The sequence below is a fragment of the Bos taurus genome, chromosome 5, assembly GCF_002263795.3.
Source record: "Bos taurus isolate L1 Dominette 01449 registration number 42190680 breed Hereford chromosome 5, ARS-UCD2.0, whole genome shotgun sequence".
In the NCBI taxonomy this organism is placed as follows: Eukaryota; Metazoa; Chordata; class Mammalia; order Artiodactyla; family Bovidae; genus Bos; species Bos taurus.
The window spans coordinates 49,628,783-49,642,530 of record NC_037332.1 but is presented as its reverse complement, the minus strand read 5'-3'; the positions used below and the strand labels follow the sequence as shown (position 1 = coordinate 49,642,530).

Genomic DNA, 13,748 nt, shown 5'->3' with positions numbered 1-13,748 from the left:
TTAGAAGGGGTCTGTGTGTGTGTGTGTGTATGTATTTTGTTTCAAATAAGCTTTAACTTTATTGGAGGGAGGGCCCCGATCCAGGAGAATACCAAGCAGAATGAGAAGAGTTTCTACAAATGGTCTAAAAGTGATCGGCAGTCTAGGACATCCAGAAGAAAGTGTCAGAGCTCAGGATGACTGTCAGTAAGGAGACCCCGCGTTATTGGTGTCTGCCAAGCATTCCTCTGGAGTCTGTCGATTTGGAAGGAGGAAGACTTCAGCATCCACCATCCATTCAGTTCATTTTCACTGCTGTCTGGAGAATCTGCTGTGTTCCAGACACTGTGCTGGTTAATAAGCTGTCCCTGACCTCAAGGTGCTCCCGCTGGAGACAGAAGACCGAGGCCTTCTATACAGTGTGGTATGGGTGCTCATGAGAAATGGATTTGAGATCATGCTCATCAGACCACTGTTGGTAAAAGGTCCACCCAGATGGGTCATTAAATCAGAGTCTAGCAGCCGTAGGAAAGCAGGCTTTCTCAGATGCGGCTGACTCAGAGACATTGTTCAGAGAGCTCTAGGCAATGATGATGTTCTCATCTTTAGATTAAGTTGTATCATTTCTGAGAATAAATTCTGCTTAGAAAATTTTGTTCTCAGAAGTCAGGAGAGTCTGGTATTTGTAAACAGGCATCTCAAATGCAAGTATGTAGATTTTAAACTTGCATCTTAAATGCAAGTGGGTAGATTGCTAGTGTGAATTCATCTGGAATGGTAATGTGACCCTTTCCCTATCCAAGGGGAAGGGTAGCAAAAGTTGGACTGTTTTTTCAAATCTGGCCACACCTTACCCAGCACTGATAAGGTCACCTGCATCTGTGCCCCCTGTTGAGGTACCAGGGGCAAAGGAAGTATGCTGCCGCTGTGCCTGCCTTATATGGCCTGTGCCAGCAGTAAGTTTCTGTACCCTTGGTCGATTAACTATGGCATTAATCCAATTCATATGTGTGGGTGGATGTATGTGGTCTCTTTCTTCTAACTTTTGCTACATCTGAAATGATACAGTGCTGTAATTGAAATACTTTCAAGGTCAGTGTTGGCAAGGAGGGAGTAGTTAAGTGAGGAGGTAGGACAGGGCTCAGAAGTTACCTTTACCAATGGAGCGACAAGGCTTAAAGGACGAATAGGCCTGCAGCAGGTGCAAGACACCAGGCACAGTGCCATAAAATAATGTCTGTTTAGGGGTTGAATTGTATACGCTCCCCAAATGCATATGTTGAATTGCTGACCCCCAGTATTTCAGAAGGCGACCTTATTTGAAGATATGGTGTTGTCACAGAGGTAATCAAGTTAAGGTGACTCAGTGGTAAAGTGGTAAAGAATCCACTCCCAATGCAGGAGATGCGAGTTTGATCCCCGAGTCAGGAAGATCCCCTGGAGAAGGAAATAGCAACCCACTCCCATATTCTTGCCTGTGGGAAATCCCATGGACAGGGAGCATGGGGTCCCAAAAGAGTTGGATACGACTTAGCGACCAAAACAACAGTCAGGTTAAAGTGCCATCATTAGGGTGAACCTAACCAGTGTGACTGATGTCCTTATATTAAGGGGAAATTTGAACACAGAAACACAGATGGAGAGAAGACAAAGATGATGACCATGTATACGCCAAGAAGGCAGGGCTGCGACAGCTCCTTCCTCACAGCCTCAGAAGGCGCCAGCCCTGCCCACACCTTGATCTCAGGCTTCTGGCCTCCAAAACTATGAGGCAATAGGTTTCAGTTATTTAAGCCACACAGTATGTGGCACTGTATTACAGCAGCACTAGAAAACTAAACCAGTGTGTTCAGAAAAGGGAACTCCTTGTTTTCTCTAATAATTGTACTGTCCTGGGGAAGAAAGGCCAAAGTGCCCATCTACAGAAGCCCACATTCTCTCCCCCATCGTTCATTTGGATCTGCATCTCAGAGTCCAGGCCACCTGGACACTCCCCTGGTACCTCACATTCTTCAGGATTTTTCATAATTCCTTGTCGTGTTTTTGGCTTTCCCTCTACCAAACCCAGTTGCATCTCCCTGCTACTGATGGGGAGTCGTTACAAGCCTCTTGTTAGCTGTTTCATATTTGTCTCATTATGTTCTCCCCTGTGACTTATGGCCTGTGTGTGTCAGAAGCCAGTGTTCTTCGTCAGGAACGTCCCATGGGATAATATATAGTCCCAGCCACTGTGTCTGATGGCTTCTGTCACATCCTTTATTCTTCCTGACAGTTCCAAATTTAACCTTGACACTTCTCAGAAAGAAGTTAAAAGAAAAATAGTTTTGTTGAGGTTGACAAGGAATCACATGACTACTGCTGGTCCACAGTATGGGCCATAGTCTCTGGGTCTGTTCCCAAGGGCTTGGCCCCAGACTGCAGCTGACCATAGCTAGATCTGAGTCACTGGTCCAGTATAGGGTCCATAGTTGGCAGCAAGGTCTGCATGCAGGCCAGCCTCTGGGGGCACAGATGGGCATGTCTCTCTCCTGGTTCCTAGGTAGGCAGAACTGCTCTTGGATCACTACTGAGAGGAACTGGATTCAAGTTATAGGGCTGCTTCAAGATCCAAAGTTGGACAGAGTTTGGTGGGCCTGCCTCTGGAAACACAAATGGGCTTATTTCTTGTTGAGTCCCTAGGGTAGCTATAATTATTCATAGGCCATTGCTGATAGGTATTGGAACCAAGTTACAGGGCTACTGTATTATTCACAGTTGGACTGAGGTTGGCGGGCCTGCTCCCAGTACACAGGTGTGCCTCTTGGCAGGTCCCTGGGCAATAGGACTGCTCTCAGACCAAGGCTGGGAGGAACTGCAACTGCATCATGAGCTGTTCTACGGTCCACAGCTAAAGCCAGGATCAGCAAAGTTATTTGGGGCACAGGTGGGCTTGACCCCTCCTGGGTCCCTTGGCAGATAGTGCTGGTGGCAGGACCAATGCCAAACAGGATTGTAGCTGAGTCTACAAGGGAACGGAGCTATTTCCAGGTCCTCTTGCTAGGACCAAGGTTAGCAAGCCTGCCAACAGCTTCCTCATGTCAGTCCTCGTCAGCCGTGGGCTCCAGTGAGGTTTTACAAGCCCCCACCTAGACCCCAAAGCTCCATGGATGGCTGCCAGAGTATTGTTTCTGTGGGGGTATGTGAATAGCAGACCGCTTATTCTACCATCTCACTGACATCACCTACAAGATGGTGAGTCTTCTACTTCAGCCTGTAGATATATAATCATGACTTAAAGTAACTACTTCTAATGTTATTTTTAAAGTCATCATTAGTATTCTTTTTTCCCAGTATCCTTTGCATTGGGCATATCCTCAGGAATAATGACTAAGTCTGTTAAATTTTTTGCCTCCTTTTAAAATTTACTTTGTCTCATGACCTCTCTAAGCCTCTGAAATAGCACTGATAGCTAGTGTTTCTTCTCTAAACAATATTTTGTTGTTCAAATAAACAACTAAAAGTTGAACATATTTCAGAAACATATTGCACTAAACATATTGTTTAAAAATTGAACATATTTCTACTTTCTGTAACGATGGACTGAGTCACTCAGCTGATTCTTTCAACATTTCACTCTCCAGGGCAAGGTACATAGCCAAGCCTGAAATCCATGACGTAAGGAACCATATGTTCCCAAAAGGAAGAGCATCAGATTATTTTGAACAGAAATAAAATCTAGTGATTCTGAACTATTAGTGCCCCTAATGACTTGGAAAAATAAACGAATATTCTCTCAGGATGATAATCTCACCTTAGAGCTCAAATAATTCTACCAAAAATGTCCAGCAAAGATAACTAGGTACATAAGGAGACAAGATGTAATGAGTGGTAGCCAGAAGACATAATAGACAATAGAAATAAATTATCAGAAACTATAAAAGATCTCTATACTGTGTTTAAGGAGATAAAAGCCAAGCTTAGATTTCAGCAGGGCACTATTATAACCTCTAAACAGTGAAATAGTTTGAAAATAAACCACAGAAATTCTAGAGTTGAGAAATATAGAAATACCAAAATACCAAAAAATACCAAAGTACAGAAATACCAAAATACAGAAAAATCCAAACTAATAAATTGGTGCATGGTTTAACATCAGATTAGACACAGCTGAAGAGTGAATTATCAAAATGAAAGAAAAATTAGAAGAAAGTAATTGAAATGCAGCACGGAAAAACAAAAGGATAGAAAATATGAAGAGAATGGTAAGCTACAGAGGACATAATTAAACTCCCAGAAAAAAATGAAAGAGAAGAAAGTAGAGTTGATATTTGCAAAGGTAATTTTATCTGAAGTTTTATCATAGCTTTGGAAAAATACCACACAATTCAAGAAGTCTGAATACATTTAGAATAAGCTTTTAAAATCCTTACCTAGACGCATTATAGTTAAACTGTAAAAAACTTTAAAAGCAGCTGGAGAAAGAAAGCAGAGTTCTTTCAAAGTACAATAAACTGACAATAAACTTCTCACTCAACAGGAACATGAAAACCACAAGAAAGTACAGTGATATCTTAAATGTACTAAAGGAAAGTAACTGCCCACCAGGGGAAAAGAGATATATTTCATAATTGAAGGTGAAATAAAAGACGTTTTTAAATCAATAAAGACTGAGGTCACTGCCAGAAGATTCATGCTAAAAAGAATTTCTTCATAGAAAACAAATTTATGGTTACCAAAAGGAAAGAAGAAGGATAAATTAGGAGTATGGGATTAACAGATACACATTACTCTGTATAAAATAGATATTCATCATTCAGTCACTAAGTTGTGTCTCTTTGCAACCCCATGGACAGCAGTACACCGGGCTTCCCTGCCCTTCACCATCTCCCGAAGCTTGCTGAAACTCATGTCCATTGAGTCAGTGATCCCATCCAACCATCTCATCTTCTGTCACTCCCTCTCCTTTATTGTTATACAGATGCAGCAATAAGAATTTACTGTATAGCACAGAGAACTATGTTTAATATCTTGTAATAGCCTATAATGGAAAAGAGTCTAAAAAACTATGTGTGTGTATGTATATATAACTGAATTACTTTGTTATACACCTGAAACTAACATAATATTGTAAGTCAACTATATTTTTCTTAAAAAAAGAACTTCTAAAATGTGTTCTTAAAAATGTAAGAGATAGAAATCAAAGAATGTAATAATTATACGGATAAAGTTAAATGAATGCTGCCTAGATCACAATAATGTCTTATATATAAATGTATACAAATATTTACATATATATCATGTTATGAAACATTACCAAAAAAAGCATATAATTCAGGAAAAGTGAATGGTTTTAAGATGTTCTAAACTCTCTACAGGCTTCCCTGGTGGCTCAGTGGTAGGGAATCCACCTGCCAATGCAGGAGATACGAGTTCAATCCCTGGGCCAGGAAGATCCTCTGGAGAAGGAAATGGCAACCCACTCCAGTATTCTCGCCTAGGAAATCCTATGGAGAGGACCTAGAAGGCTACAGTCCATGGGGTCATAAAAGTGACAGTCAGACGTGACTTAGCAACTAAACAACAACAACAAACTCTGTACATTGTCTGGGAAGAGGATAAAGTTATCAATTTCTGATAAGCAAAGGTGGAGTACAGCCTAATTGTGGAAGATAAATTGAAAAGCTCCCAGAAGATAGCATAAAATAGTATGCTACTTATGACTACTTATGAGATGGGAAAATATTTCTTAAATAGGGCACAAAAAGCCCTGATTTCAAAGGAAAGGATTGGTAAATTGATTACATTAAAACTAGAGACTGTTTGTCTAAATACTATAGAAAGCCACAGTATAGAGTAGGAAAAGATATTTGCATCACATATAGCTAACAAAAAACTCATATGCTTGTTACAGATCAGTAAGACAAAGGCTCATCACCCACTATAAGATTGAGCAGGAGATTTAACAAACTGTGTCCAAGAGAGAGAATCTAAATTGCCTTAAACATGTGATGATGTGCTCAATCTCAACCATCAGAGAAATGCATGTTAAAACCACAATGTGATACAGTTACACAACCAGTGTAATGATTTATTTGGTTTTTGTTTTTTCTTTTGGCCATGCCACAAGGCATGTGGGATCCTAGTTCCCCAACCAGGGACAAACCCATGCACCCAGCAGTGGGAGTGCAGAATCTTCACCACTGAACTGCCAGGGAAGTTCCATCAACACAATGGTTTAATTTTTTAAAGCTGACAGTACCAATTGTTTGGAGAAGGCAATGGCAGCCCACTCCAGTACTCTTGCCTGGAAAATCCCATGGACGGAGGAGCCTGGGAGGCTGCAGTCCATGGGGTCGTGAAGAGTCGGACACGACTGAGCGACTTCACTTTCACTTTTCACGTTCATGCATTGGAGAAGGAAATGGCAGCCCACTCCAGTGTTCTTGCCTAGAGAATCCCAGGGACAGGGGAGCCTGGTGGGCTGCCGTCTATGGGGTCGCACAGAGTCGGACACGACTGAAGCGACTTAGCAGTACCAATTGTTGAGGATGTGGAGTAATAGGAATTGTCCTCCTGTGTTGGTGGGAATACAAATGAGAATAATAACTTTGCAAAACAGTCTGGAATACCCAATAAGCAGCAAGTCTACTCACGTATGTGTGGCCCAACAAAAATGTGTTCATAGCAATATTATTCATAGTGGCCCCAAATCAGAAACAAATCATCTGTCAACAGTAAAAAGGATGAATTACAATGTATTCTTACAATGAATATTCAGCAGTGAAATAGGATACTCATAAGAAATGAATAAATCTTACTATATAAAGTTGAGCAAAAGAAGCAAGACAAAAATCCTACATACTATAGTACTTAGTAACTACCTTTGGGGAGGAGAAAAGCATGTGTGGTGATTGGGAGAAGCAGAGGGCACTCATAATGTACTAGATTTCTTTATCTGAGTGGTAATCACATGAATGTGTTCAGTCAGTGATAATTCATAAATCATACTTATTGTTCATGCATCTTTCTGTGTGTAATTTCACTTCAGTTAAACTGAAGTTCTTTAAAACAAAATGTAATTGAGAGAGTACCCGGTGATACATGAGATTTACAAGAACTCATATATGAATGACGTCCTCCTTAGGATAATTTGGAAGAAAGCCTCTCATATTTGTGACATGAGGTATTGTTTACCTGTCTCTCTCCCCTGTTGATACTGTTCATTCGCTAAGTTGTGTCCAACTCTTTGAGACCCCATGAACTGCAGCACACCAGGCTTCCCTGTCCTTTACCTTCTCCCCAAGCTTGCTCAAACTCATGTCCATTGAGTTGGTGATGCCATCCAACCATCTCATCCTGTCACCCCCTTCTCCCCTTGCCCTCAGTCTCGCCCAGCATCAGGGTCTTCTTCAATAAGTCAGCTCTTTGTATCAGCTGGCCAAAGTATTGGAGTTTCAGCATCAGCCCTTTCAATGAGTAATCAGTGTTGATTTCCTTTAGGATTGACTGGTTTGATCTCCTTGCTGTTCCCCCAGTGGACTCTGAACTTTGGACGGGAGGGCCTGTGCCCCCATTTCTGACTGACAGAGTGGTTTCTCACTGAGTGTGGGATTCATGAAATAAGGTACTCACTGGAGAGATGTACTCCTGTTCCCAGGTTAAGAAAACGACTGAGGCCACCCTGCAGACAATACAGGATATGGTGACTATCGAGGACTACGATGTTTCTGAGTGCTTCCAGCACAGTCGCTCCACAGAGTCTGTGAAGTCCACGGTCTCTGAAACCTATCTGAGTAAGCCCAGCATCGCCAAGAGAAGAGCCAACCAGCAGGAGACCGAGCAGTTCTACTTCATGGTACGCCTGCTGCTTCCCCAACCTCTTGGGGTCTCCAATCTGGGGTCCCCCAGCTCTGCTTTTGGAATTGCATCAGAATCATCTAGCATTCTTTATTAAGACCAGAGTTCCCAATTCAGCAATTCTGGGATATGGGAGATAGTGCTGATATGCAGACAAAGTTAAAAAGGGCTGCTCTAAAACAGAACTTTTAAAGGATCTCATGAACATACATGTCACCACGAGAGCTTGTTAAAATGCAGGTTCTGATGCCAATAGTCCTGGCGTGGGGGTCTCTGAGAGTTCACACCTCTAATAGGCTGATGCCGTGGTCTGCATCAGAACCATACTTTGCATAGCAAGATTCTAGGATCTAGGAGGTAAGAATGGCTGGATTTTTAGATATCCTGTAGGAAGTTCCTTGACATCAAATAGTTTCTTTTAAAGTTAAAAATGTATCTTTCCTTTTGCAGAAACTCAGAGAATATTTGGAGGGTAGTAATCTCATCACAAAACTTCAAGCCAAGCATGACTTGTTGCAGAGGACGCTTGGAGAAGGTCAGTTATCTGAAAGAGTTGGGGAGATGACCTGGATTATATCTTGTGTTGTGTATGTGTTCCATGAAGAATATGAACCGTGTGAATTTGTTCTGGAAGAAGCAGAGAACAGCGTATGTTTAGATTTGGCTTTATCTGTTTAAGAATCAAATTTTCCCTGGAACTATTTCCTTTTATCCTTTTTTCTTTTGGAGGCTGTGCCACACTTCCCAGGTAGCTCAGTGGTTCTTCATGCCAAGCAGGAGACGTGGGTTCAATCCCTGGGTTGTAAAGATCCCCTGGAGAAGGAAATGGCAACCCACTCCAGTATTCTTGCCTGGAAAATCCCATTGACAGAGGAGCCTGGCGGGTTGGGTCCATGTGATTGCAGAAGACTCAGACATGACTGAGTGACTAAACAACACCACCAACTTATGGGATTTAGTTCCCCAATCAGGGATGGAACCAGGCTCCCATCAGTAAGGGGGGCAGAGTGCCAACCACTGGACCACCAGGGAATTCTCCGAAATTATTTTCTCTATAAACTTTATGCTAACTTGGAGGCAGAGCAGTGGAATCTAGGGCTGAAAAACCAACACAGAGCTGCAAAGAAGGGTCTTCAGAGCCCCAGTGCTTCTAGGAGTACAGAAGTGTAAGGAACTGCGCCTGCTCCCACCTGCTGACAGCCCCCTCCTCTGCCCCAGCCGCTTCTTCCTGTCCTTGGTGTACTTTCCCCACCCTTCCAGTCCCACCCCTTTTGTTTAAATGGGCTGGTATTTGTTGTCCCATCTATTGCCTTTTTGGACTCTGCTAGTGCTAAGTCACTTCAGTCGTGTCCGACTCTGTGCGACCCCATAGACGGCAGCCCACCAGGCTCCCCCGTCCCTGGGATTCTCCAGGCAAGAACACTGGAGTGGGTTGCCATTTCCTGCTCCAATGCATGAAAGTGAAAAGTGAAAGTGAAGTCGCTCAGTCATGTCTAACTTCGCGATCTCATAGACTATAGCCTACCAGGCCACTCCATCCATGGGATTTTTCAGGCAAGAGTACAGGAGTGGGTTGCCATGTCCATCGGACTCTAGAAACCAGTTAAACCAGTTTGGGTGCTCTCCCCCCCACCCCCCCAGTAAGATTGGTCTTAGTTGAGAAATAGTTTCATTCTATTACTATATCTAGTAAAAACAAAAACAACAATAGCAACCACTTATAGAAAGCTCTCTGTGTGCCAGGCATTGTTCTGAGCTGTATATTTAACTGAGCGCTGTTATTTTCCCCATTTTTCACAGATGGGAAAACTGAGGAGAGAGAAAGGATTACAAGCAAAGGGGATAGTGTAGATGTTTTTATCTTTTCATCTTTGTGAAATTTAAAAAGAGGAGAAAAAAACCACCAGGTCCCTGTCCTCAGTACCTCAGTACCAGTCGGTAACACGTTTAATTCTTATTTTTCACACTAGATCTTGCTGGAAGTTATAAAAAGTGAAAGACAGTACAGATGGGAGAGGGAAATCAGGGAGCGAGTTGTGTGAACAACTCAAGCTAAAAAGAGTTGACCAGTTTTAGAACTTTCCTGCCCAGAAAACAAGGTGTTTCCATCACCTTATCTCCTGGTCTCCTCCAAAGGACTCATTATCCTCAGGGAATGTCCACATGTAGAAAGGTCTTCATAACCTGAAATACCATGAATTGCAGTTATAATGCCAGACTCTAAGATAAAAGGCCAATTTTACTTAGAAAAAAAAAAAAACACTTAAAGTACTAAAAAGTGTCTTAAAAAATTATTGTTGCGACTAAGCCAGCTGTTCTGGGGCCCATAGGAGCTGCTCGAGAGGCGATTGTGCGGCAGGATGAGTGCAGACTCGGACCCGGTGGTCATCGTCTCAGCGGCGCGTACCATCATAGGCTCCTTCAATGGTGCCTTATATAAAAAAAAAAAAAAAAATTATTGTTGCTAAGTCATGTCTGACTCTGCAACCCAATGGACTGCATGCAGCAAGCCAGGCTTCCCTGTCCTTCCAGTATCTCCCAGAGTTTGCTCAAACTCATGTCCATTGAGTCGGTGATGCCATCCAGCCATCTCACCCTCGGTCATCCCCTTCTCCTCCTGCACTCAATCTTTCCCAGCATCAGGGGGCTTTTCCAGTGAATCAGCTCTTCATGTCAGGTGACCAAAAAATCAAGTAACTAAATATAATATGTGAATATTCATTAGATTATGAATCAAAAATCAAAAGTTATAAAAGATGTTTTAGTGATATTTGGGGAAATTTAAATATAGACTATATTATATGATATTATTGAATGAATTTTTCATTTTCCTAGATATGATAAACTTATGAAGGAGAATATTCTTATTATTAAGAAATGCTTGCTAAGTGTCCTAATTCTGCAACTTACTTTCAGATGGTTCAGGAAAAAAGACATATGTAAGAATGAGGGAGAGAGGAGGAGATAAAGTCATTATTGTAAAATGTTACCAGTTGGGAAATCTATGTGAAGGTATAAGAATGTTCCCTGTACCAGTCTTTCAGTTTTTCTGTAACAGAAGTTTGAACCTTAGAAAAAGCCCTTTTTTTTTCTTTGAATAATTGTCTTACCTCAGCTATTGTGTCTTTTTCTTGTTTTTCTCCTCATAACATGTGAAGTCTTTTTCTTTTTTTTCCATTTTTCACAAATGCCTTATATTTCAGTGATGCCCCAAGGTCATTGCCCACCCCAAAGCATAAATTATCTTAAGTGCAGCTGAATACTTGCAGAACTGGAGACACCACTTCAGAAATTGTGAGTTGCAGGGAATGAAGTAGTGGGTGAATTCATTCTTGGCGCTGCAGGCAGACATGTGTTAATACTCTGATCACATTCTGAAACCTTTATGGTACTCATTCTACATAGATTCCCTTCTGTCTCCTGGAGAGGAAGCCCCACTGGTTGATATGATTTTATATGCCATTATTGGCTAAGGCTATATTTTAGCCAGATTCTGTCTTTAGCTGCTGAATTGTATAAAACTATATCATGCTTGGTGAACTCTGTGCCAGGATTTCTCCTCTTGTAATTTCTTTCAGTGGTTTCCAGTGTCCTAGTGACACAAGCTGTGTTCAGGTATTCCAGATGCTCACTGAATTGGATTTTTTCTGCACAAGAAACTGGATTGTTCTCATCCGGGGCCAGCAGACACACTGGCTGCAGACCTCTCTGCTCCCCAGCCCTGCCCACGTGCAGACTTGGCGGCACTCTAGCTGTTGGTCACAGCCCGGCCTTGATGCTAGCAGCTTTGCCCAGCGAAAGACTGAGCGTGGAGGACATGCCCCATCTTTCAGCTCTTGTGAGCCCTTCAGCTTTCCACACAAGCCCTGTTCACATTAATAGGCTTACACCAAGGGGCGACCAGGAAAGTTAATGGTGCCTGTCCCACAGTGAGATTATCCAATGGCGAGCCCTTAAGAAGGGCTCCAACTCTGGGGTTGGTTAACTAAGGTTAGAAGGTCAGAATTAAACAGTGCATTTGGGGACAGTCTTGACTTTTTATATAGAAACCACATCTCTGAGTTATACTAGGCTCATTGCTGCAAAAACTGCCCTCATAGTAAAACAAATAGAGCCTAACTCAGGGATTTAGCAGTTGATCGTACACAGCTGAAACTGTAACTACAGACATGTGTTTGGCCTGTCTTACTGCTCGCTTTTGGCAGGCTACCAGTGACCCAGTAAGTCCTTTGATTTACAACATTGCAGAGCAACTAGATTGGGCTCTTAAAGTGGCACTGTCAAATAGCAGAATTCCAAATCTTTGAAAACAACTGAAATAGAAAAAAAAAACACACGATGAGTTAAGGCCAAAGGCGTCATCATCATCTTCTTCATCCTTCAGCAACACCATTATATCATTTTGTGATGTCTTTGTTTTTAAATAAGATCAGATCAGATCAGATCAGTTGCTCAGTCGTGTCTGACTCTTTGCGACCCCATGAATCGCAGCACGCCAGGCCTCCCTGTCCATCACCAGCTCCTGGAGTTCACTGAGACTCACGTCCATCGAGTCAGTGATGCCATCCAGCCATCTCATCCTCTGTCGTCCCCTTCTCCTCTTGCCCCCAATCCCTCCCAGCATCAGAGTCTTTTCCAATGAGTCAGCTCTTCACATGAGGTGGCCAAAGTACTGGAGTTTCAGCTTTAGCATCATTCCTTCCAAAGAAATCCCAGGGCTGATCTCCTTCAGAATGGACTGGTTGGATTTCCTTGCAGTCCAAGGGACTCTCAAGAATCTTCTTCAACACCACAGTTCAAAAGCATCAATTCTTTGGCGCTCAGCCGTCTTCACAGTCCAACTCTCACATCCATACATGACCACAGGAAAAACCATAGCCTTGACTAGACGGACCTTTGTTGGCAAAGTAATGTCTCTGCTTTTGAATATGCTATCTAGGTTGGTCATATTAGGGTTAGGATTAGGGTTAGGGTTAGGGAAATAGATGTTAAATCGAGCATGGAAAATGAGCTATATGTCTGTAAAACTGAGGCACAGAAATTTTGTTCTATTTTAGTAATGAGCCTTGGTGTTCACATGGCTTCTTTGAGTGTAGCATTTGGAGTTAACGGGTTGTAAAAATCCATGTAATTTTTGCTAAACACAGATAATCAAACACTGAAACCTGAGTTCCATGTTATATTGTTTTTAGCCCTGGACATAGGGATTAAATAGACTATCATCACTCACTCCTTTGTCTTTGAGTCAAAGTACAAATATACTTTTGAAAGAAAAGCTGATTGTGAATAATTATATTTTTTAGAAAAGTACTGCAGTAGTTGTACTTTTAAGGAAGATAAAGGGCTGGAAAGTAACGCCACAAGTCCTTATCAATCATTCATTAGGGACAAAATCCAGGATGCCTCCATTCAGTGCGAGCTGCGTGCATTTTAAATATTTTATCTAGTTTGGGGACTCAGATTGCCACCAAATTATATTTTGCTTTTCACTTTTACTCTGTGGACATAAAATACATTTGGGCTTGAAAAATAATTCACTTCCTAATTCTCGAGTAAATTTTAAAAGTAGTCGAAGTAGCTGTTTGTACCAAGAACAAGATAATCCTGGATCATTTTTTTTTTTCCTCCAAATGGCTTGTATTGGGGTAGAAGAAGGAGTTGTCTGTTGTTTTTAATAATTAAGTAGCCTTCCAAAGAAAGTGATTGAAATCTAATCCTCAGACCACTGGAAGCTTTCACATTTCTCTGGGAAGCAGATTTCTTCTAAGCTTGTGTGTTATTGATCTATTAATGATGATACTGATTAAAAAATAAAACCTCATTCATCAGTTAGGACACACTGAGTACTATTAGCAGAAAAAAACAATGGATGTGGTGGTGGTGCTTATACTGTGAGTGATGGTTCTCACAAAGCTCGCTCTTGATTCATTAAT

At 41.9% G+C, this 13,748-nt stretch overlaps 1 protein-coding gene across 3 annotated transcripts in view; it reads left to right on the top strand.

The window, feature by feature from the left end:
- Nucleotides 1–13,748, top strand: part of SRGAP1 (SLIT-ROBO Rho GTPase activating protein 1) — a 312,110-nt gene that overhangs the window by 247,627 nt on the left and 50,735 nt on the right. For all 3 annotated transcript variants that reach the window (XM_005206653.5, NM_001205668.1, XM_059886612.1), the window contains exons 9-10: nucleotides 7,616–7,813; nucleotides 8,266–8,350. In XM_005206653.5, coding sequence (XP_005206710.1) covers nucleotides 7,616–7,813; nucleotides 8,266–8,350 — 283 coding nt within the window. The remainder of the gene's footprint in view (nucleotides 1–7,615; nucleotides 7,814–8,265; nucleotides 8,351–13,748) is intronic.